At 37.4% G+C, this 24389-nt stretch overlaps 1 protein-coding gene across 7 annotated transcripts in view; it reads left to right on the forward strand.

The window, feature by feature from the left end:
- Positions 1–24389, forward strand: part of ADK (adenosine kinase) — a 304786-nt gene that overhangs the window by 218340 nt on the left and 62057 nt on the right. For 6 of the 7 annotated variants that reach the window (XM_057416407.1, XM_057416411.1, XM_057416413.1 and 3 more), the window contains one exon: positions 3332–3502. The exons of the other annotated variant lie outside the window; for it this stretch is intronic. In XM_057416407.1, coding sequence (XP_057272390.1) covers positions 3332–3502 — 171 coding nt within the window. The remainder of the gene's footprint in view (positions 1–3331; positions 3503–24389) is intronic. 7 annotated transcript variants of the gene reach the window in all.

The raw sequence follows: 24389 nt of genomic DNA on the forward strand, positions 1-24389 counted from the left end.
AGTGAGATTAATATGACACTCTCTCTTGACTTTGTTTACCGCTGTCATCTGCATCTTAATAGTGAATTTTAAACTCTCTGAAGTTACAAACAAGCCACTGTATCACTCGTATCCATGTGTCTGCAATAGACCAATGTATTTTTGTTGTTTCTTCAGTTTTGTTTCTGTTTCTCCCATGAGACAAAATTTTTTTCTACACCAGAGGACTGTTTTTAAGCAGAAGGATTGCTTATAGTACGTAAGAAAAGTATTGTGTTTTGCAGGTATATATGCGCAAGCGTGCATATAAATAATTCAGTCTTATCATCCTATTTTCCTTGTGTGTGTTTTAGCTCAGCCTTGCTCTCTGGCTTGTGGTACAATGGTACCTACCTTCTGGCAAAGAAAAGGGACTCATTACATTTTGAGCAGCAGAAAATAGCGGCACATCACAAAGCAGCAGCATCTGGTATACTCAATCAGTGCAAGCCAAAGGAATACTGCATGCTGCTAGTACGTCTGATAGCCTTTAATGTTTAATAGGTTTCCTTAGTACAATATTGCCTTTCTTTGACTGCACTGTCCAATTATTATATGTCCTTGTATGTACAACATTCTTTCACAAAGACAGATTTATTCATGCACAATGATTTCATTTTATACACAATGTAAGTTTCACAGGCTATTGGAATTTTTGTATGTTAACTGTCTCATCCTTTGATTACAGAGATTTTCTTCATCATTTTTTTAAGGCACTTCTGGGGTTTGAGGGTAAAAAGGTTCCCAAAACTATCAGAAGTAGAATGAGGTGTACAGGTGGGTACAGAATATCTCTGAAGGGTCTCTTAACCTTTTTGTTACTGGGAATAGAACTTCTTACGACTGAAATACAAACTCTTATACCAGTGGTACCGAGATACGCCTGTTCTCACACCCAAAGCCAATGTTGGCTAACAGTTAATGGTTAGAGTAGGTAGGAGTGGTTGACATAGGCATTCCTTTGTATACATGTGTCTGGACCAAAAGCAGTGACAGCTGCAAGAGCATGAGGGCTGTGATTATAAGGAAGCCATGGAGTGGCTTTGTTGTGAATCCCAGTGAAATACAAGAAAACCTGTTTGGTTTAGTGGACTTCATTCCTGTACCAAATTGTAGCACACTGCAGTAGGGTGGTCTGTGACTTATCTAGTTACAATTCAGACTTAAGAAACTGGGGCTGTTGAAACTATACTGGCCATAGCTGTAATTGGAATTTTACCAAAAATAGAGACAAAACAATTTAAATACTTAAGGAGGGGATTCTAATTAGGTTTCTTTAAACCCAAATCTGTTCAACTCAGATTTTGTACTTTTCCTTCCTTCTTCATTAATTCCACTGTGTGAATGGTACTGCTGTAACTTTTTATTATTGCTACAGATTTCTTTTTCTTGTTACACTTGGCAAAGAGTTCTCACACACACAACTCTTAATTTCTAGATGTTTTAATGTCAAATAGTTGTTTAAATAAAACTCGTGGAAGAAAGCAATTAAATGGCAGAAATGATTTTTTAGGAAACCCAGAAGACAGAGCTGTAGCCTTTGAGAGTTCCTGGCCTTTACTTTGCAGGATCTGAAAAGCAAGCTCTCCTATCTGCATCTCAGTACTTTTATGTTGCCTTTCCAAAGAAAAGGGAGTTGGATACAGGCCTGAGTTATATCTCACGAGGATAGTGTTCTGTACCTCAAATTACAATCAGATGTGGTTTAGTTCAGATGAAGTTTTCAGCCTAAAAACGGTAAGAAGCCTAATTATTTGACCAGGTTACTATTCACGCAGGCCACTGTATAGCAATCTGTGATTTGTCCACAGCTGGCAATATGTTAGCCTTGAAAAGTTTTTATTTTCTGTTTGGAACAGTTTTTTAAAAATCTAACTCTGTTCATTAAATGAAAAACTAAAAGATGGCAGAGATTGCTATGGAGACGAGATGTTATATAAACTGTTCATTTTAATTCTTCAGAATGTAAAAATAGCAAAGGCGCTTGCATGTTTACAGGCTTCCAGTCGTTCAAGGTACTGAGTAATTCCACAAGATGCAAAGCATACTTGTGCCCTTTGGACTTTTATTGTCATGTAGCAAATCATACTCCAATTTTTGAATCAATCATGTGTTTGTTAGACTGAAGAGCATGAAGTAAGCAAAGATAAATAAAGTATTTTCTAAGTAGTCTCTAACCTGCAGACTCTATATTATTTTTTTCTGGTGAGTAGACTGCTAAGATGGTCTGTTAGCTGAAGTATGCAGGGTAAAGATACAGCTATTCTGTGATCCAAAGACATAATAATATGGATAAAAAATGGAAGCTGCCTGTTTAGAGTGTCATGGTGGTGATGCTGCATATAGAACTCAGAGGATGTTTTGTCTATCAGACTCCCCTCCAAGTTGTTTGTTACTGTGACTTAGACATTATCTCTGCCCTTAAATTTAACACTTGCTGCTCTTGCTTGAAAATTACAATTATTCACTGAGTTGTGAGAACAGTTAGTATAATTGCTTTGGGGATTATAAAAATAAAACCTACAAAATTTGTTTAGGGTAAAGACTAAGCACTTCTGTAATTAGTGGATTAATGAAACTGTAGGGGATCTTTACATTACTCCTGGAACATGTGCGGTTGAAGTAACCATCTGCAATGCTAAATTCAAAATGGCAGCCCTAAAGTGTTCTTTATACAGAGCTGAAATTGGCATTCACAATTTAGTAGACAAATAATAATCTCTGGTTAAGTTCTGTTTATTTTGTTTCACAATTGATACTTGAATGTTCACATTCAGAATAAAGAAGAGTACTTTGGGGGAGGGAGGTAGATGCTAAAATAAACGTGCGGAAACTTGGAAACCCTAGGTTTTTCCTACAAAACAATGACAGCGTATTCAACATATTTATTATAAACAAGGTAATAATTTTTCAGGCAAGGGATTTTATTAATCTCCTAGCTGTGTATAGAGCCATCATACTGGACTTCAGAATTAAACACCACAGTCTGATTGACTCTATTACTAAAGGGAGTATTTAGCATTATAATACATCACTTTTTAAAATACAAGCATCAGTCTTAGCTGCCAAGGGAAAGTGTACTACATGGAATGCAGAGGTAGGGAGTAATGTTTAATTTTGGAGGGCTCTGATTCTATGCAGCTTCTTTGTTGCCTCCATAATACCTTAATGGAAAGGCAGTATTTCCAGATTTTTTTACTGGGATGTGGGTGTGACATAGGTGGCTCAGGGGAGATCTTCTAGAATCAGCATACTCCATATGGTTCTTAATATGAAATTAGTAACATAAATTGATTTGTTTGGATGCTTGCAGGGATTCTTCCTGACGGTGTCACCAGAGGCAGTATTAAAAGTGGCTGCTCAGGCTTCTGCAAACAACAAGATCTTCAGCTTGAATCTTTCAGCACCATTTATTAGCCAGTTCTACAAGGAGCCTATGATGAAAGTCATGCCTTATGTTGATGTCCTTTTTGGAAATGAGACGGTGAGTCTTACAAAAGTAATTGACGCATTTCTATCCCTTGTATCTAGCTGTTTGTGTCTAGGAGCCTGCTTCGTGGTTCTCTCTTCTTTAGAGAGAAAGACACTGACCATGTCAAGTTGTCACTAGAAAATTAAATCCATGGTCATAGGACTGTGATATTTCAGTAGAAGCCAAAGATGTCACTTGATCTGTTAGGGGGTTGCAACTTGCTCATTCATGAGACACATGAACAAGTTACTGTAGGTTAGAAGAGGAAATATCCAACACATTGGCTGCTTTGTAATAACTGTCCATGTGCATGATGTAGTCACCCAGAAGTTAAATCTACTGGAAGAAAACATGTGAAGGGCTACTGCAGAGCTGCTGAGGCTCGGTAACTTGTTTCCATACCTATACTATGCATTTAATAGCATTTTCTGTGAGGAAGAAGACACTTTGGGGAGAAGTGGGAGGAGAAAACTAGAAAATGGTTGATTATTTTAGAAGGTTCTCATTGATTTTATGGTAGATGTACTGGCAGTCCATCTAAGGAAGGCTCATCTTTGCTATGCAACAGGTGGCAAACATTATCTAAAATTCTGCCTGTAAGTCTATGGTAATAGACCAAATGAATTCAGATTTCACTCACTGTCGTGTTATTACTTTTTGATTTATTTTTTTTTCCATTTCAGAAAGTGCTATTAAATATTTATTTGTGTGCTTAGCAGAAAAAGGTTAAAAAAAAAGCCTTGGAAAGTATGACATATCTAAATGAAGTGTGGGCTTGTCTCTCAAGGTAACTACAGTAGTACAGGAAAATTATGGAAAACAGGTATTCCTGCCAGTGGTTATTCCTGATGGTCACACAGGAAGTTGCACCAACACAAGTCAGTTTTTACACTATTATCCACAGTAAGGGCTAACATTGTCACAGATCTAGGACTTTTTAAAATGAAGAAAATTGCAACTTTTTAGATGCAGTAGGGTAAGGAAAACCTTTATAACTATAGTTAATGATACAGAAGAAGTATTTTTTCAGACATTTTGTTGCCAACTGTTAGAATCATAGAATCACAGAATGGTTTGAGTTGGAAAGGACCTTAAGATCATAAAGTTCCAGCCCCTTGCCATGGGCAGGGACACGCCACACTAAACCATGTCACCCAAGGCTCTGTCCAACCTGGCCTTGAGCACTGCCAGGGATGGAGCATTCAGAACTTCCCTGGGCAACCCATTCCAATGCCTCACCACCCTCATAATAAAGAACTTCTTCGTTATATCCAATCTAAACTTTCCCTGTTTAAGTTTTACCCTGTTGCCCCTTCTCCTATCACTGCAGTCCCTAATGAAGAGTCCGTCCCCGGCATCCCTATGGGTCCCCTTCAGATACTGGAAGGCTGCTATGAGGTCTCCACGCAGCCTTCTCTTCTCCAGGCTGAACAGCCCCAACTTCCTCAGCCTGTCTTCATACAGGAGGTGCTCCAGTCCCCTGATCATCCTCGTGGCCCTCTTCTGGACTTGTTCCAACAGTTCCATGTCCTTTTTATGTTGACACCAGAACTGCACACAATACTCCAGGTGAGGTCTCACGAGAGCAGAGCAGAGGGGCAGGATCACCTCCTTTGACCTGCTGGTCCTTCTCCTCTTAATGCAGCCCAAAATATGGTTGGCTTTCTGGGCTGCGAGCGCACACTGAAGCTGGCTCTTGTTAAGTTTCTCATCAACCAGCACCTCTAAGTCCTTCTCCTCAGGGCTGCTCTGAATCTCTTCTCTGCCCAGCCTGTAGCTGTGCCTGGGATTGCTCCGACCCGGCTGTAGGACCTTGCACTTGGCATGGTTACCTTTATTCTCTTTCACAGTCCATCCTCACAAAGATGCTCCTGCATATTTTGATTTAATAGCAGTATAATCTCAATAAAAATATCATCTTAGAATGATTTGTGTTGGAAGGGACCGTAAGGGTCATCCAATTCCAACCCCCCTACTGTGGGCAGGGACACCTCCCACTAGGCCAGGTTGCTCAAAGCCCTGTCCAACCTGGCCTTGTCAGGTTTCACAGATTAAAGTAATACCAAGTCTAGTCACTGTTTAGGTGCAAGGGCTTCACAGAAACTCCTGCTATTAGACCTTCCTGTTCTTTTATATTAATATTTCTTCCCTGACCTTTTTGGATTATATTTGGATTAAATTTGGATTACAGTGGTTCATTAAGTACTGTTTTTCAGAAGATAAAACAGAGGTGGTTATTTTTGTGTATTTGCACGCTTTATGAGCAATAGTCTGCTATACTGATGATGTTCCAATTTTAGAAATTATATGAAGACTACCTTAACTTCCCCTGTCATTTCAGTTTGCTGTGATATTATTCACCTGCTGACATGAAATATTGTATAGGACTACTGTATGTATTAAAGTTCAAAGACTCCCTGCATTTTCTGTGTACAGTTTCTGAAGCCATTTGGTGTCTTTCTGAGAAAAAGTTACTATTTAAACTGAAGTGATCATCCTGAAATTTGGCAGTTTCATATATGTACTTCAGAATACCAGCCTCTTATGCTTTGTTACTTCTGCTAATCAGTTAAAACCCTGGTCATTTTTTAGTCTCTGCTTTCTGCTGGATAAGATGGCCATTGCTGCTTTCGAGTTATTGAAATGCTGTTTGCAGTGGTTTATTTGCAGTGATTTATTCTTTTGTCTTTCTGTGTGCCTTGAAACTCCAGCCTTGCCAAGGTGTAGTTCTTGGTTTTAGTAGCTGCTGTACCTTGTGATTGTTAGTATTTCTGCTCTCTACATGTGGTTTGTGATAAAGAGTAGTTGCAAAACTCAAGAGAAGCTTATTCTGGCATGTTCTACCTTCTAGTAGCTTCTTCCTTTGGTTTGGTTTTTTTTGGGGGGGTGGTTTGTGGTTTTTATTTTCCTCCTATATTCATTTAATCTACAAGTACGTTATGGAATTTTTTTTGTGTGTGTATGCTTTGATGGACAATGAACCAACAGCTAGCCAACACCAAAATTCTGCCCATTTGCTGTGATTGCCTTTTACCTTTTGCTACATTTTCCATCAGTTTTGCTAGTTTAGTTAAATACTGAATGTGCATAAGCTAACATATAAGCAAGGGGTGTGGTTGTTACTTTATTAGTACGAACAATACTCTTAGACACAATCTGTATTCTTCCCTCCATTTATCTTCACATTATAGACCAATACAATTTTATTGTTAAGCACTGAGCTGTTTATTTTTTTTGAGTAATACAAAAAACATCCAAGAGCAGCAAAATTCCAAATTGCAGCCATTCCTAAACTAAAAACAATTGGCAAAGTGATTTTAAATTACATCTTCTACTTAAAAATTTACATCTGAATGAAGATTGGTTATTTCAAGTTTCAGCCAGATGGTAATTAAAATGGGCAAGTTATAAACCTCTCAGAATAAATGTTCTAGTTTAGAATGTAAATGCCAGCATCCCCTTAGCTGCAGTGGAGACACTGATCTCTGTGATAACAACTCAGTACATGTACGAGTTTCGGCATTAGCTTAGTGACCACTGGTGTTTTGATCATTTGTTTAAATCCCTTTTATAACTAGTCAAACATCTTCTCTCGTATTTTTGATACTTATTAACTGTAATTTGAATAATAAATTTAGTACAGAACATTCAGAATAGGAATAATTGTGTGTTCATTGCTGCTAACCAGTTAGGGCCATTCTACAGTCATTAGCTAGCAATACATGACTGGAGAACTTGATTATTGTCATTGCTTTTAATTTTTATTAAATTAAGTTTTTTCTTAATAGTGTCATTTTGCAAATGGTTCTTAGCAGTAATACCTTCCAAGCTACCATAATCACTGGATAATTAACCTGCCAGGATTAAGCACACTCTACTTTGCCTCAGGATGCTTAACTCTCAAATAAGGTCAATTATCTCCTGATGATAACTGCTTTGTCACAAGTTGCTGCTTAATTCCTCTGTAAAAGATCACCTTAGAATACGTATTTTACAACTCAAAGTAACTTTCAATAACAGAATGGTCAAAAGAGTGAAAGCTTTGAAAATAATGTCTATAAAGAGTTATGTAATATTTCCTAGACGGCAGTTTTACAAGGCAACTACAGGAGCCTAAATTTGCACGTCTTTCTTTCCCAGACCTCTTTGCGCTTATCCAGTTAGGGCTAAAGCTCGGTGTCTCTGGTATGCTTGATCTGTCAAAGTCAATAATGGGCATAGCAATCTGAACTCAATTCCCAGTCTTCCCAAAAGATTTAAGTTACAATGGCATCTCCTCAGGGTAGGAACAGTTTCTTTTCTGGGAGAGGTCTTCAGAATTCAAGGGACACTACAAAGCTCTTACATGATTCATCCCTGCATATGGCAGTCATTCATGACTCAGGAGAATATTTATTATGACATTGATGTGGTAAAGATCTTCTGGGTTCTCTTCCTATGTGCAGGCAGGACATTGCCGAGAAATCTTAGAATTTAGAAACCTTAGAGTTACAGATATGCTGAGCTTTACAACAAAATCTATAACCAAGCAATGTAACTTGCAGTATGCAGTGTAAGCAATCAGTAAAAGCTGAGGAGGTCATGTAGACGAGAAATCATGGATTTTTCAAAAGTAAAAATATAATAAAGAAAACGAAGATAACAATTATTCTTAGAAATTAGATCTTCCTCTCCAGTGTAAAGAGCTGTTAGTTTTAAACACGCAGTCTCTGAACAAGTTAATTACAGGATTGTAAGCTCAAGTTCTGCAAAGACAGATGCTTCTGCAGACTCACTGGGAAATTGATGCTGGTGTGACAGCAAATGTGCTGAAAAGAAAGAAGGTTGTGTGCAACACTTCTGTGTTTTAAAAAGCAATAGCAAAAGCTTTAGTGGTGGCTCTGGAGTTAGGAATCCTGAGCTTTAAAAGGAGGGGTGCCTTTGTATGCAGTAAGATACCAAACAGGTCTTGTAATCATTTCATCATACAATTATGCTGAAATGGTACATTGTGCAGCTTTAATTTAAAATATTTTCAAGTGAGGTTTGAAATACTCACATAAATATCCCTACAAAATATATGTGGTTTTGACACAGCCTTTAAGAGATTTTATTAGCCTTCATAAAGCCAAGGTTCTTTCATGACATGGAAAATTCTCTTTAATGGCAAGGAAAACTGGTAAATCTAAAACTGGTAACAGTGGCTAACATGCTCCTGGTTTTGAACTTGCAGTTCAAAACTGTACACAGCACAGTCTGTAGATTTGTGCTTATTTTAACCAGCGGAGTGAATGGATGCACTCCTAAGTTTTCAGGCATAAAACTGTGTTCAGCACACTAAGATTTACACCATCCAAACAAATTGGGCTATTCCCTCTCTGTAACCTATAAAGCATGTTTGTAAACAACTTTCACTTCACATACTTTGATATATTACATTAAGATACAACATTCTGTACAACCTTCAGTCCCACCTGCAAATTTCCTCTGCTGGTTTATTACCTGGGACCAGACTGATAACCTGCAGGATTAGGAATCTGCCCACAGCTCACAAGAATCTTGAATGGGACATAATCACTTTTGTAAGATAAATAAACCTCTCATGGTGATTCATTTTAAACTAGTGTGCATTTGTAATGGCATAACTGAATTGATCTGAATTTACATGAGCGTAGTTGCTAATGTTGCTACTTTATAGACCTAGCAGATAGTTTTCCACACTACTTGAATATCATTTCACACTGGTGAATTGTCTGATTCTGAGGAAACGATTAGGAGGTAAAAGACAGGTGGCAGATGTAATTTGGTGTGTGTGGAGGAAGAGAAGTACAGTTTGACTTTCAGTAAATAATGAAAGGGAGACAAACATTTCAATCTGTTCTTTTGTATCAGATGGGGCCAGGAAGTAAAGAACATAGCAAAGTATGGCTGGTCATGCCATAAATGTCACTAAATTGATGTTTCTGTTTGAAGTATTTTCAAGTAAGCATTTAAAATTATTTCTGAATGTTTGTAATGATTAGTAGAAGGCAAATGCTAAATTGCATTTGAAACTGAGTATCTTGAAGAGGCTTATGTTACTGTAGAGCTAACTTGCATGTATGTTATGTAAAGAGCCCTTAAAAGACCTTGATTCCTCTTTTTTTAGCTTACCAGAGCTGGTCCATATTGAGGGGTTATTTTCAGTCAGTGGTTGTTTGCTAGCTGTCTTCCTTTTGAGTTCAACCTTTACCTTTGTCTTCTACATCTTTATTCATGTTGAATTAAGTTTTCAGGAACATTAATCATCCTAAATGAAATTAAACTGGGTGTCAGTGTTTTGCATTACAATTCATATGCCAGGATTTTCCTTTTTGTCATGCTTTCAGAGGTTCTCAGGAACTTGCCCCACAGGTGAGGGTAATTATCTTCATTTGGTAGGCTGAGGGAGAGACTGAGGTTTGCATCAGTCCCCTACAGGGAGTCTGCGGTGAAGTTAAAAATCATAGTCAGGTATTCTGACCCAGTTTATTAAATACACATGGGAAAAATTTTGTGAGACATCTCATCTTCTCTTCTTTTTATCAGGTAGAGGCTTTTAAGGTCAGCTGCTGCTGCTGTTTGCTTTTTTAAACTGCAGTAAACAGATAGCAATTTCTTTTTATAAACCCTACAGTTAAGATTTCTGCAAAAGTCTTTAGAGGGAGCCTGGGAATTAAAAACTGTAATTCTGAATGGAAGAAAAATAAATAGTATTTTTCTTTGATGTCTTTGTAGACTTGGTGCAAGTGTTGTGTTTTCAGTTATAGGAAAGCTATGGCATTGTAATATTGCTGCTTAATTCACAGAATTAACTTTCTCAGTATCGGACTATCTAACAAATTATGTCCAACTGAAAAATGAGAGGGTGTCTTGCACAAGGGAGGTTGATAATGTCAGTGGCATGTTGTAAAGATGTGCTGTGGGAAGGATGCTGAAACAACCCAAGGCTATTTCAGCTGCAGACACCGAATCTGCTGCTTCCTCTCTCTTCTCCTGTATTTTATTTGCCCTCCCTTGTGAACTGCAGTGGCTCTCTAAGATAAAATGCTTTTAAATCATTTCCCAACCTTGCAGCCGTCTTTGATAAAAGCCCTGTTATCTGAAATGATACGAATCACTGTGGAGTTAATCATACCTTACACAACAACATATTTTGTTGTGATTCATTCTGTCTCAATTAATCATCTTATTTATCTACATTGTCTCAGCTGCTGCACTGAAATTCATGAGTAATAAGCAAGTAATTATTTTAGTATATTTTACCTAGTACATTATGAATTAAAGGAAAATTGAGAACCAAGTATTTAAATTTATATTTAGTGCTTCTTTCAGCTAATGTCTAGGTATTTAAGCAATTTAGGAGTCCTATCTCAAAAATGGCTTACTTTTCTCCTGTTAGGGAAAGCAAGCAGGTATTTAGAAGAGAAGCGTATACTTTCCGACAGGCTTCACTTCTTAAAAATAAAAATATTTTCTGGTAGTTTCTCAGAATGCTTAGGGGTATTTATCTTTCCTTATGCTATGCAGTGTTGAGATACTTTTACGATTGCGAATACTGGAGCGAGCTCAGCACAAGACAGAACATGTCCTGTGAGAAGGGAGGGCAGATTTCTCTGCATTTCAGCAGCTTGTGTTTTACTGATGATGATTGATAACCCTTTTCACTTTGTAGCACTTCCCAGAGTGTCTCATAACACTTCATAAACATTAAAGCTCAGAATAAACCAATACGGTGGGTGTGTAGTCTTGTCTCTGTTTTACAGGTAGACAATTGAGAGGTTATTTGCCCAAGGTCATACACCAAGAGCAGAGCCAGAAACAAGCGAAATAAAGTTCTACCTTTCTTCTTCAGTTAGTGTGCTGAAATGTTGTCAGCTGCTGGATATGTTTAGGACAAAGATCACCTGTCTGGAGGAAAAGGCCTGCAGAATTTAGCGTTTGGTTTTATGGGTAATATTAATGTATGTCTCTGAAAGCCTTTTAAAGATGAACTGTAGGTGCATTTTCAATAATCAGAGTATTAGGGCAAAAGCATGTAACATATAGTACAAATAATGCAAGAGCTGTGATAATAAGATTATGAATAAAGTTTAGCTGTACAGTTGATAAGAACTAGAAGAATGAAGGCAGAAATGTTCACAGAAAACTTCTTTACATCAGCGTAAATCCAGAACAATTCAATTTCAGAGATATTTGCAGTAATAATGCAGGTAGAATACATGGGTTTCAATAAAGGGGTGGGGTTTTTTTCCAGTCCAGCTAAGGTCTATTCAGCGACTACACATTTCAAGCCCTATTTGGGCCAGATGTAGCCAGCTTCTGATTTAGAGCATTGTTCAATCATGCTAAAGCCTTTTATGCAAACATATACTGGGGATACTCTCCCAGTTACAGTCTTTACACTGAATTGTAAGGCTACAGTGCCACATTAATCCTTATGGATAATATCTAAATGTGAGCTAATGCAGACCTCTCTCACCTGCCCTTATCACATAGTCTCATCTCCCCCTCTTTAGTCAGATTTAGCAATTTTACGTCCATAGCAAGAGTGAGTTCTGCGTGCTGGGTTACTGTTGAATCATTGGGCTGGTCCAGCTTTCCCAGGCAAACACAATCACTTCATCTGACTAGATGAGAGGGTAATACTTGTTGGTACAGAGGACTATGAAAGAGAAGGCCTGATAACCTCTCTGTTTCATCTGATCTAACCAGTCTGTATTGCTAGAGTCTCCCAAGCAACAGAGAAGATAAAAAACAGTTGGAGACATTGTCTGACTTTAATTTCTGTTGAGTTGTATTTACAGCAATATCCTTTTTAATCCTAACTTATGTTATATACACAGCCACTCAATATAGTTTTATCTGTAGGCATTTAGTTGAATATTATGCATGGAAACGTTCAGGTATTAGCTGTAAAGTTCTTGGACAAAGGTTTTTCTATAAAAGAGCTTGTCTTTGCCTAAGGAGTATGTATTGATGCTTCCTGTGTTTGTAAATTTGAGTCTGAACACAGGGTACCTGAAAGAGAAGGAAAGGAAAGGATAGCGAAGGAGCCAGTAGTAAGTCCTTGATGATGTTCAAAACACTGTGATCATCTATTGTAGAGAGGTCTGGAGGCTGCTCTAAATTAAACTGCTCTAATTTTTTTCAAGAAAATATGCAATATAACATAGTAAATGCAGAGACTGAAAGTGGAGGTGTTTGGGTTTCAGTCTTTGAGTGCAAATGTTTTAGTAATTATTTTAATACTGAAGCAGCTTAGGAAAAATATGTACAAATTGCAAACTTGTAGTTGTACAAAAGTAAGTTGGAATTGCATTGGAATAGCTTTTGGGTTTTATTTTTAAAACTTTTATAAGGAGAATCTTGAAAATAGAATTAGAATAGGTTGGAATAGAATTAGCATTATCTTTATTATGTTAACATTTTTTTCTGTGCTATAGCACAGAATAGCACTATTATTTACAAAACTATAGTTTCAATCTTGTTTCTTTTCTCGTGTTATCTTTCTCTATCAACACCTTGTTTCACCCTACTTACATAGCTCAAATCATATTTTTATTCCATCAAGAGTTTCGTGTCTGATTACAAATCTACTAAGTAGTTTAATTTTTCAGATTTCCTTCAACAAAGAGCAGCAAAACTAGGCATTTGAGCTCTCTTCTTTCCAACTAGTTCTACAATCTGCTGTCACTAGGTTTTCTACACTCTGTAGATTTTATACAATATATACAATTGGTGTATACAATATATACAATTTATATACAATTGGTGTAACCCACTGATGTTTCCCTAAGAGTACTGAAAAGTGCTATGTATAAGTAAACAACGCAACAAGATTTTTTCTTCATTGAGATATATGTTGAAAGTTTTTAGAGCTGATCTCTCCTAAACCTAGTGATTAAAATCTACAGTTTAATTTTCAATTAGATTTTAGAGTTAAGATATTAAAATTGATAATATTGGACATTTTCATTGATTAAATTTACTAATTATACAAATAAAACATAATTAAGTGGCATTAAAAGGAAAGCTAAATGTGCATTATATTATGAAGCATATGCAGCAGGTCATATATATATGTCAGGGTTACCAAAATATTTTATTAATTTCTAAATAATTTTTCAAAGAGTTGTCAAAAGGTAGGAAAGGATTTTGGAAAAGGGGTTGAAAAGGACACTGTTGCAGCGTACCTAAAATACCTGAAATATACATGAAAGCATCCATGGTTTTCCCAGAGGTCTTAATTGATCTCTAAAACTTTGCCTTGTTTATAAATGTAACCCACCCAGTTTACAACAGCCACGTGAAATAATTTTGCAGCCACATGAAAGTGTCTCCTTAGGCTATATTTTGAGGTTTAGTGGTCGTAATCTTACTTACAATGCCATTTGTTTAAATATTGACCTCCCAGGGAAGCAACCTATAACACACACGTGATAATTCTATGATTCTACGATAAGTAACAATGTCAAAATGTTGCTCATTGAGTCCTCAGACCCTATTTGACACCTCATATTCCATGTCAAAACCAGTAACATATGCAGTCACATTAGGGAAACTTGCATATATGAGTCAGTTTGCTTTCCACGCTAAAGTAGTTGCCAGGTGAAGGAGCTTTCCTCTAAAGGAAAGAATTGCAACACTCTAATGGCTGGGATGGTAAATACTGTGAAACATAAAAATCTGTATGGTTCATGGTTATGTTTCTAGCTGTGTAGAGGGGGACCCCCTACTATGAAGTTGAAATTCACGGACAATTGTATTCTTCATTCTCAACTTATTTCATTCGACTGCGGCAGTTTCACAAGCAGAAAGTTTATTCTTCCCAGCCACAGTTAAGAAGTACTTCCTCACCACCCTTACAAAGGAAGTGACAATCAGTGTCTGCTTGTGGCATGAATCCTAGGGCTCAGAGCCAGCTTATTCTCCCTGCTCTGTAAGGCCACAGGCTGTCCTTGTCAGTAAACAAAAACCTTTAGCATTTAAGATGATCACTTGAAAGGAATGGGAAATTGATACACATTTCAATGGAAGACCCTTAGGATCCCCAACTAGTCTGTTCTTAACTTTTCAGGCTGTCCTGCTGATACCAAGGTACAGTCCTGCTAGTTGAATATGCTGTTTGAGGATGTCCCAAATATTTTTGGAGTTAAGAGGTTTATTTTTAAACTTTCTGATGCTGAAGGCTGGATCCTGATTCAGGAGAAACTCACTGATTTCGTTGAGAAATTCTGCTTCTTCATCTTGATATTGTCCTTTGAGTCTAAGCCAGTCAGCAGGTGCCAGTCAAGAGCAGGCTTATTTCTCATTCTTTGTGGCTGTCCTTCTGAAGGATATAATTTTTGTAATTCTGAGAAGCTAAGCTATTAGCAGTATCTTTGGTTCCTGGCAGGTAAGAGACCTCATAGAATTAGGTCCTCTGCAGGATCTCTTTTAAAAACGTGTGTTTCTGCTCTGGAATTCCCCTGAAACACCAGGGCACTTTTCTCTAGTCAGACTGTTGACCTCTCCAGGTTGTGCAGCATTCTTTCTTTTTTAAAAGAGCTGGAAATTTCATGAGAAATTAAAAAAAAATAAAGTGTGTTGTTTGGTCAGTTCTGATTGATCTGAAAGGAGGGCCTTCCTGCAACTGAAAAATACCTGAAATTCCATGGAATTGCAGGTATCTTGCACCATCAATTCACCTGAAGTTTTTTCTTAACTCCTTTTGAAATGTGGGTAGCAGTTAACACACACAATATTTAATGTATGTGTCATTTTGGAGCAGCTATGATTAACGTCTTTTTCTTCCTGTTGAAATTTCTACTAGACCAGTAGATACATCTGTGAGTGATCGTGATACATACCAGTTTCAGATAAATGGATCCATCAATTTAAATTCTGCACATATAGTTGCCAAACACTATGCATTTGATTTGAACATCAAAGTAAATGCCAGATTTGGATGGAGCTGCATCCTGGTGTATGTGAATTACGATAATGAGTCAAACTACTAAATCTAACTGCTCAAAAAAAGAACACATCATCTGGAACCAAATTCATTTCTTCTAGAGTCTAAACTGGTGGAAAGAACTGAAGTAGTACATAGCCTTATGTCAATTGTAGCCCACCTCTGAACATGCATTATCTGAGAGGTGGATGGACACACTTATGAGTATTCTAAAGGGTAGCAGTGGTAGGAGGTGAGCCCATTATTTAGATTATACAATGGAAACCATGAGTTTCGGAAGTCCATATTAACTCTACTCGCAGATGAGTTTCTTTCATATTTCAAACAAGAATTTGTGTCCGAGGGTGGGTGGTGCATGTATATATTTCAGATAGAGCAAGCTAAAATAGAGATCAAAGTGTTTTGTGTGTTACCATAATCTTCAGCTGTGCTTTTGGGATAATTTTTAAGCTGGCATGGAAGTGACAACACAAGTCATCCCAAAGTTATCTTTCATTTAAGACACAGATATTAAATATTTGGGGATGGTGAGGGAATAAAGTCTTTTCTTTGTAACAGATTTTATTCAAAGCAAACCTATTCATTTTGCACCTCTTCCACTGGAGGTTTGGGGTTATTTTAGGAAGTTGTATGTCATTTATTTCTTTCTAGCCATCCCCAGTCTCTACTATTCTTAAATAAAAGTTTCTCTTTCTTGTTATTTTGAACTTAAAAGTGCACTGTATAGAATACTGCAACATAAATTAACAGAATTTGGTTACTTTGGAGGGCATTTGGATAGATCTAGAGTGAGATGAGAATATGTAATAGGTTAACAAGGAATGTTATCACACCAGGAAGATGCCTAATTCAGGAGTAAATTATGCAGATGTTCATTTTTGTGGCTGTTGTTTAAGATAACAAGTTCTAGAGTATTTCATGTAGCAAAAACACAAAGCAAACCCCTTAATTATTCTGTTTCAAATTCTATGCATTCCATGATGCAGTAATGATTTTGAGTACTAGGTGAATGGGAAGAGTTGGGTAATTAGACAATGTGACTACCCACAGTTAATATCCTTTAATGCTCATTCTCTAGGGTAAAACCCAACTGTTTAATGGGAGTTTAAAGGAAACTGAAGTGTTCCATAAACTTTTGGTTTCTTTCAGTTTCTTTTGCAATGGTTTTCTAAAGACAGGTTTCAGGACTAGATAGATTGCTGATCTGTTCCATTATGGTCAATCTTGTGGTTCTTGAACAAAGGTATTTCTTTCAAGAACAGATAAGCCAGATAACCAGAACTCTTGTTTTACAGTATATGCAACATGTGGAAAGTTTTCAATGAAATTTTTTAATTAAATTGAACAACTGTTTTCAGTGCTACTGTTTTGTTCATCTGTTGTACAATCTCTTGCAATAAATCTTTGTTGAGCATAATGGGTAAGAAAAATCATACTTCATGTAGATAAAATTCCCCAAAGTATATTTGAAATATATCCAACTCAACCTGAAAACTGTTTGAAATATAACTGATTTTGTCTATATTGATCACTCCAAATCATGTTACTTACTAATTTAAATCAAGATCATAACAAGTTAGATGTTTACCTTTTCATAACATTTCCTTAACTACTTTTTTTTTCTTGTGTATTTCTTTAATTCCATTTTTCTGGATACAAACACATCATACCCAGCAACAGCCTGGGGTGCAAATTTGATATAACTGTGCGATGGTTTCCTATTTTAATTCCACATATTACAAACACTTCTATGGATCTTGTGTTGCCTGTCTCAGCTATGTGGAAAGTATAACAAGGTCTTCAGTTGTACTTACTGCTGAGAGTAGTTACTGTTTTCTCTTGAAAGAGCCAGCTTCTGTGCTCTGAAGTACCCCAACTAGCCATCTTTCTGTAATAAGCCATCCCTTGGAAACCCTTTCCATGTTCCTGCATTCAGTAATATCACTGCAAATATGAAATGCCTCCCTAATATTGTACTGTCTAGAGCCATAAGGCATGCTGTGTTCAGGCCTGCATCAATATCTTTGGTCCATGGATGGCTGTAAATGGAATACTGACAATATTGGAGAAGGGAGATACTCAGCTTGCCAGTATGACACTGTCTACCCTCAAAGGCCTCCAAGATATTAAGCCTTACATACAAGTTTACCATCTATCAATAAGCTGTTATGGGATAAACTTGGAAGGCTTCTAAAACATTTTCCCCTGCGTCTCATACAACTTCCTGACTTTACAGACAAAGGAATATTAAAAGTTGTATCAATACAATTTTTAAGTTATCTAAATAGTTTTCCTCTGAAACATGTCATATACAGAATATATGGTTGGTCGCATGTTACAATGATATTGTGCATCCTATCCTTTCCTACAGGAACTTGCATTACTAGCTTGCTAATTGACCATTTGAGAAACGTGGCCATCCCAAGACAGCTTTTCTAAGAAACCCTCGAGTTCTTTTTTCTTGCCTGTCTCCTACCCTTTTTATTACAGCAGTTAACTTTATAGAAGGTGTTTGGAGTACTTTACACTGTACAAAAGAGAGTAAGAGGCATGTCCTATCCTGAGAAACTTAAATTTTTAAACACAGATAACAAACAAAAGACTGGAGAAGTAATGACCAGAGAGAGGTAAAATGTCATAATAATAATCATACACTTGCTCAGCGCCAGTACCAAAAAAATGTATCTCATGTATCAATTTTTAAAAGAAATACAATCCATGGAAAAGAAAAAAGTAATGATGAGGTATGCTAAGTCTAGATACAAGTCCTTCTCTATAAATCTTTTTTAATTCTTGTGCATGTTTCCATTTGGTTTTGTTTTCAGTTTTAAATATCATGCAGAATTAAAGCAGTTCATGATCAGTTAAAATTTTAAATATTTAAGAAAGCAGTATTTAAGATTAACTGTTCTCCATTTACTGCGTGTTACTTGGAACCAGAGAAATCTTGTATTTTTGTAAGCATAGTAAGCTACACTGTTTTTCTTTAAACTTTAGGGTATGAATTATATTCCTATAATGACAGCTGCAGGGTGGAATGTTTTAACACACTGGAGTGAGATATATCTTGGACACATTCTTGGTATCTTAAGTTCAACATGCTCCATATGGTGCCACCGAGCCAGTGATTTTGAAGAAAACAGTCAAAGACTGCTGAAACAGCGTAAAATACAAATTAGTCTTTGCTATATAAGTAAAAAAAAAATCACTGTCAATCTTTTCAGTTTTCTGCATGAATACTTCCAGCAACTTTTAATAGTAGTCCCCATGTTTTAAGACAACTGTTGAATTCTAGCCCGAACAGAGTGAAAGATTGTGGGCTAAGAATGCATACTCATTATTAACTGTATTAAGCCTAAGACTCATGCAGGAGAGCAAAGGGAAAGGAGATCAGGCTTTCCTATGTTGTCACGTTAGTCTCTAACAGGGATTGTGTATTACACGATTTGTGAGAAGTGGGTTGCTTTTTCCTAACTTGGTTCTCTGTCGGCACAAAAGAGCCATGAAAGAGCTATTTCGCAGGGAGGTGTCTTCTCAGCCCTAGTGTTGAAAATAGTAATGATAGGGTACCCTGTAGTAAAACTATGTAATAATCATGGTTATGACTTAAATATTTTCGTGTTTGTGGTACTGGACTAGCCGGGAATTATGTTTTCAGGATGTTGGGCTTTTTTCATGTATGTTTCTTTTCATAGTATCATGACATGTAGGAGTTAATGTATGAGTAACTTGCTTGTCTGTCTTTTATCTTAACGTGATTGGATTTTTTCAGTATAAGCTTACTTCTGAGTTTCCTGAGTTTACGTTTATGCTTATGGGTTTCAGAATACTTACAGTTCTTAATAATGAAGTTATTGGTTCATACCCAGATTTTAACTCTGTATTGACCTGATGTAAATTTTAGCGCTGGATGATGATGATTATGGCTTTTTAAAAGCATCATACATGGAGTCCAAACAAGAAAGCCGATTTATACAACCATGCTAAAATTCTGTCTCTTTCAAGTACTATCAACCTTAAATCATTTTGTATTGATTCTGACTTTTAGGAAACAAATAGAACATAAGAAAAACAGCCACAGTACACCAACCCATACATGTGTGCCTTTTCTGTCAGCAGAGCAGCATAATGAAATGAGAGCATTACTAATGAATCAGACCCTTAAGGTTGTGATTTGCAGAGTTATATTAATGTGAAATTGCACATTACAGCCTGAGCTGATCTAGAAATTTAATGCCAGCAGGAGATGGAGATCTTGCTCCCTGTTCTCCCCCTTTTCAGACATGTAGCGTCTGTCTCGTGTTCTCTCTGTGCAGTGGAGCTAAAGCATCAGAGATAAGGGGGATATTTTAAATAAAAGGCCCAATGAGGTGTGGCCACATGATTTTTAAGCAGGGACGTAATTTGAGGCAGTCAGTCTAAAAGTGAGAAACCAGAAGGCGGTCCTTGAGCTTCTTTTCCATTGATGAATTGTTACAGTCTATAAAATCATTAGACAAGGACTGACAGATAACCAGCATTTTAGTAATCCCATATTAGAGCTACCTACACTGCTGTACTCCCTCTAGATATAATTAGATAAACAATCATCAATAGGTTGTTTAAATTTCCATCTTTAAATATAGCTTGAATATCAAAGTTCAAATAAAGATTACTTATGACATATTTGTTAAATCTGTTGGGATACAGCCAGTGTCGGTATGTCTGGTAGAGGACCTAGATGCCCATGGGGTCATTAATAAAGCTCCTGTACTCTCAGAAAGTGCATTCAGAACATGCAAGGTCTTTATACAGTATTTCTCACAATAAACAGAGGTCAAATCTCTGCTTTAAGTAAAAAAACAGAACTTAATATTGGCGTTAGAGACATGACCAGAACATCAGTGATACAAAGAGGTAGATGCTTTCTCCTCACATATAAAATATAATTACTGTTTTTTTTTTCTTGCATCAGCTGGGTTCTCTAGTTTAAAAAGTTATCTGTTGAAATTCATCCAGTCACTGGATGTACATTAGTGTATGTTCTATGAAAGACTTATTCATCTATACCTCCCTCATCAGTGATAACTCTGTAGGCCTTCCAATCTCAACACTGTCCTAATCCAATCCATTTGATATGATGATCTAATGCAGCTGTCACCAAACACTATCCCCTTTCTTTCAGAAATGTAAGACTTCCAAGCCATACATGTAATCTAAGCCAAGGAGACAATCCTAAGGGATCCACTTGACCTATCAGTGCCTCCCTTCATTTTGTGCCATGGGTAGACCGGGCCCTTCAAGTTATCTGCTCAGCAGGATTACAGTCCCTGTCTAAACTGGAAGACAACTGTGCTTTCCTTCTCTGTATATCAGTTCATCATCGCTATGTGTGAAAGCTTATGTTAAGCTGCATGTTAAGCTTGCACTTAAGTGTTCCAAACCAAGTTTGTGTATGAAAGACCTATAATTGTGTTATATTACTCATCTGGGACGAAAGGAGGACCTCTTTAAGCCAAATGTTCTTTATGATGAAGAGCAGAGCATGAAAGGAGACCAAAACCTCTTCCTGCACATTACTGCTGTTTGCTAAAGGAGGCAGGGTTCAGCCTGTTCTTTTCTAACTCCACATCTCAGCCATTGGTGGATTATTTGAGGGGAGGAGGAAACAAGGAATAAGGGAAGAGAGATCGGATGGAGCTTTCTACCTGCAAATGACTCTGTGTTTCCCAGAGATGGAGAAATTTACTCAGCTTTTCAAACTTTAAACAGTGGCTCAATCTTGCCTCAGTGCATTGGGGCATGGGGGAGTGGTTTTCTTCATGCATGCCAGAAGAAGCCTGTTCATAGTTTGCTACTTACAGGCCAATAAATTACTTCTTCAAAAGGTTCCTTTCTTGATGAATCAGTCTACTCATGTGTTTGCACTATATCATGTAAGAGGAGCCTTGTCATCTTATTGAAATAATAGGACATTGCGAGATACCAAGCATTTATGGCTAGATTTAATGATTTTAAAGGAAGCAAATTACTGCAGCTCCAGGGCAGCAGCAGCTTACATAGTGACAACTTATGCATGTTTTATTTACCTATTTACTTCATTGTTCACTACAAAGGTATAGTTACCATAGCAATGACCATGTCACCAGATTTCTTTGCTAGTTCTGAAATACAAAATACCCATATGCCACCTGATCTGTGATTATTTTCTGCACAAGTACTGAAGGTAGAAGTTGAGTGTGTCACACACTTCTCTAAACAGACAGTAACACATTGATTTACAGAACATTTTATGGTGAAAAGCAGTTGGTGCAAGTGGATCTCAGGTCACTAGCATCCATGGTGGTGTAAATCGTCACTAAGCTGAAGGAAAAGCTTCACTGCTTCCTATCCATGGGGACTTCACTAGTATATACTTAACCTTTACTATTCTGTGGAATATTGGTACTCCCATGCAATGTTCCAGGAAAACAGCATGTGGTATTCAGAAAGGCATTTTCTCTGATTTTAAGTCTGAACTTGTGCACAAAGCCATCTTTTTGGCTATTTACATCTTGTTAATGTTATATAAAATAGCATTACAAAAAGTGGTGCATTTTTCCCCTGCTGCTGCTTCTACTTTAGAAATGGCAAATTTATGAAGAATTTAGGTAGTGACCTTCTGTACCTTGAGATGCAGCTCACTAACACCAATAAAATTGAGAAGCCAAGTAGCAGATTTCTCAAATCAGCATTTACCCCTGGGGCAGTGGCAGGCTACCCCAATGTGACTTATGGCAGTGAGCAAGTAAAAGGTGAAAACTTTTTTACCGCAGATCTGGACTTCTTCTTGTAGCTAAGTTATGTTTTCTCACATGTACATAGTGAGAGATAACCTGAAAATGTATAACAATTGTGAATACAGGTATTTGAAGAAAAGCAGTTTGCAGGACTGCAGACTTAATCCACCATTTCAGTCATTCTTCTTCAAGAAAGATTTGTGTTCACAGCAAAATTAATCTGAACTGAAATAGCACATTATTTTGAGCACAGCATCTTTAACTCAGATTTGTATTGTGTCCATTTGTGGACAGTCTTATGCTGGAGCAAGAATGGTTTGTTCCTGTTTAACTTACTTTGAAAATGTGTTTAACTGAAGAGGAGCAGGGCACATGAATTACTGGACAAACATGTCAACACATGGAGCCAGCCACTAGAAATTCCATGGGAAGATGCAAAAGTAAAACTGATCCACATCTATGTAATGGTTAATCTTCTCTTTCTCACATTGTGCAGTGCCAGAATTCTTCTCACAAAGAAGGAATCTCACTTTGCTGGGCAGGAAGTAGACATGGTGCTGTTAGGTGTTAAGTTTATCTGTATGAGTTGTAGGAGTTAAAAAATTACTTTAGCTGGGAAGTTTGATTCAGCCTCCCTAAGTCCTTGAACTGGATGGAGGTGGAGACTTTGGTGGTTCAGATTCCAGCTTTAGGTAGCAGTGCCACCATTTAGACGCTAGATATGATCAGAGGTCCAAGAGGAAAATGAAGTCTTAAATTAGAAAGAAAGAGACTTTTTTTTTTCCCACTGCTTCCATGTTGACTCCAAATTGTGTAAAAAGATAGAAAAACAAAAAGTCTCTTTCATTGTGTAAGTAATGAACTCTTTCATTAAGAAGTAGTTCTAACTATTTTAGGTTTTATTTGGTTTCTCCCTGTTCTCCTGTATTGCTTTCTCAGAGGAAGAACAAACAAACAAACCCTCAGTATTTTTATGTTTGTCCAGGCAGCAAGTAGAATTTGCTAATAATTGTTTGAGAATATAGGTGTACCATTCAACCAATGACATCTGGTACACATGACTCGGGGCAGGAAACCTGCAAAATTAGGCGATTCATTTGAAGGTGCGAGCTCTGGACTTCAAGAGTACCTTAAGCTGTGTGGCTTTACGTGAATTACCAGCTCAGGCCAGTAGCTCAGGTAGTTCTGAGATCTCTGTTGATGCTCCACTGCCTGATATAGACATGCCCAAAGACCTATATTATAGTCTCTGAACTTTGCACAGACGTACAGGTACTAGTCCCTGTATAATTTACCAGGTAGCCTTCAGCAGTGACCTAACCATGGTAAGTGTAAGCTCCAGCAAGTCAATGGAGTATGACCACCCAGCTTCACACTGATGGGCAAATATGGTGGGAAATTTTGTCCAGAGAGCCAACCCTTTCTACAGCTGGTTTGCTGTGTGATAGATTAGGTCACTCTATGTCTCTCCACTTTTACCGCATACTGCTTTCATAGTCAAGAGTGTGTTTGTTCCAGCTGTGATGTTAAAAACTGCAACTCCATTTACACCTACAGGAATAGTCTGGCTGGAGTGTTTTTTTATCATTACTGGCAAATACACTCAATACAGAAGCACATGGATCTTGTGTATGTTTGAAGGTATAACGTACGCTCAACATTTGTTGGCACTGCAACAAACTTAGGAATAAATCTGCCTCAATTTCTGGATGAAGGCTGTATTTCTGCTACTGAAATCTGACATCCAATTCTTGTTCTGTAGCTACTTCGGTATTGTATTTCTTTTCTGTCCTCTTGCGGGTACAGCCACCCGGTCTGGAGTGGTTTCCATGTGTGTGAAGCTGCTCTGCTGCCAGGAGCAGAGGACCTAATTTTTTGTGTCATGAAAAGAAGCTTGCTGGTACAGTACATTACTAAATGCTAGAGACTTATTTCATGAAATGGGAACACCGCAGGGGAATCTGGCAAGGAAGATGTGTTTATGTAACTGAATTGAGTGTTGCAACTGCCATCAGTTAGTTCCCTTGGCTGCAGTGAGCAAGTTGGGAGAGAAAAACAATCCAAACAGAGATCTTCAGACACTGAGGGCAGCTCTAATTACATACAAATAATTAATAAAAATGAAATGCAGTATTATTAGAAAATACAAATACCATTCATTTTCTTACATGATCATGTGTACTGAGCT

Source organism: Pezoporus wallicus, unplaced genomic scaffold (assembly GCF_028554395.1).
Source record: "Pezoporus wallicus isolate ANWC-B61680 ecotype Strahan unplaced genomic scaffold, APGP_CSIRO_Pwel_v1 contig_2012, whole genome shotgun sequence".
Taxonomy (NCBI): Eukaryota; Metazoa; Chordata; class Aves; order Psittaciformes; family Psittacidae; genus Pezoporus; species Pezoporus wallicus.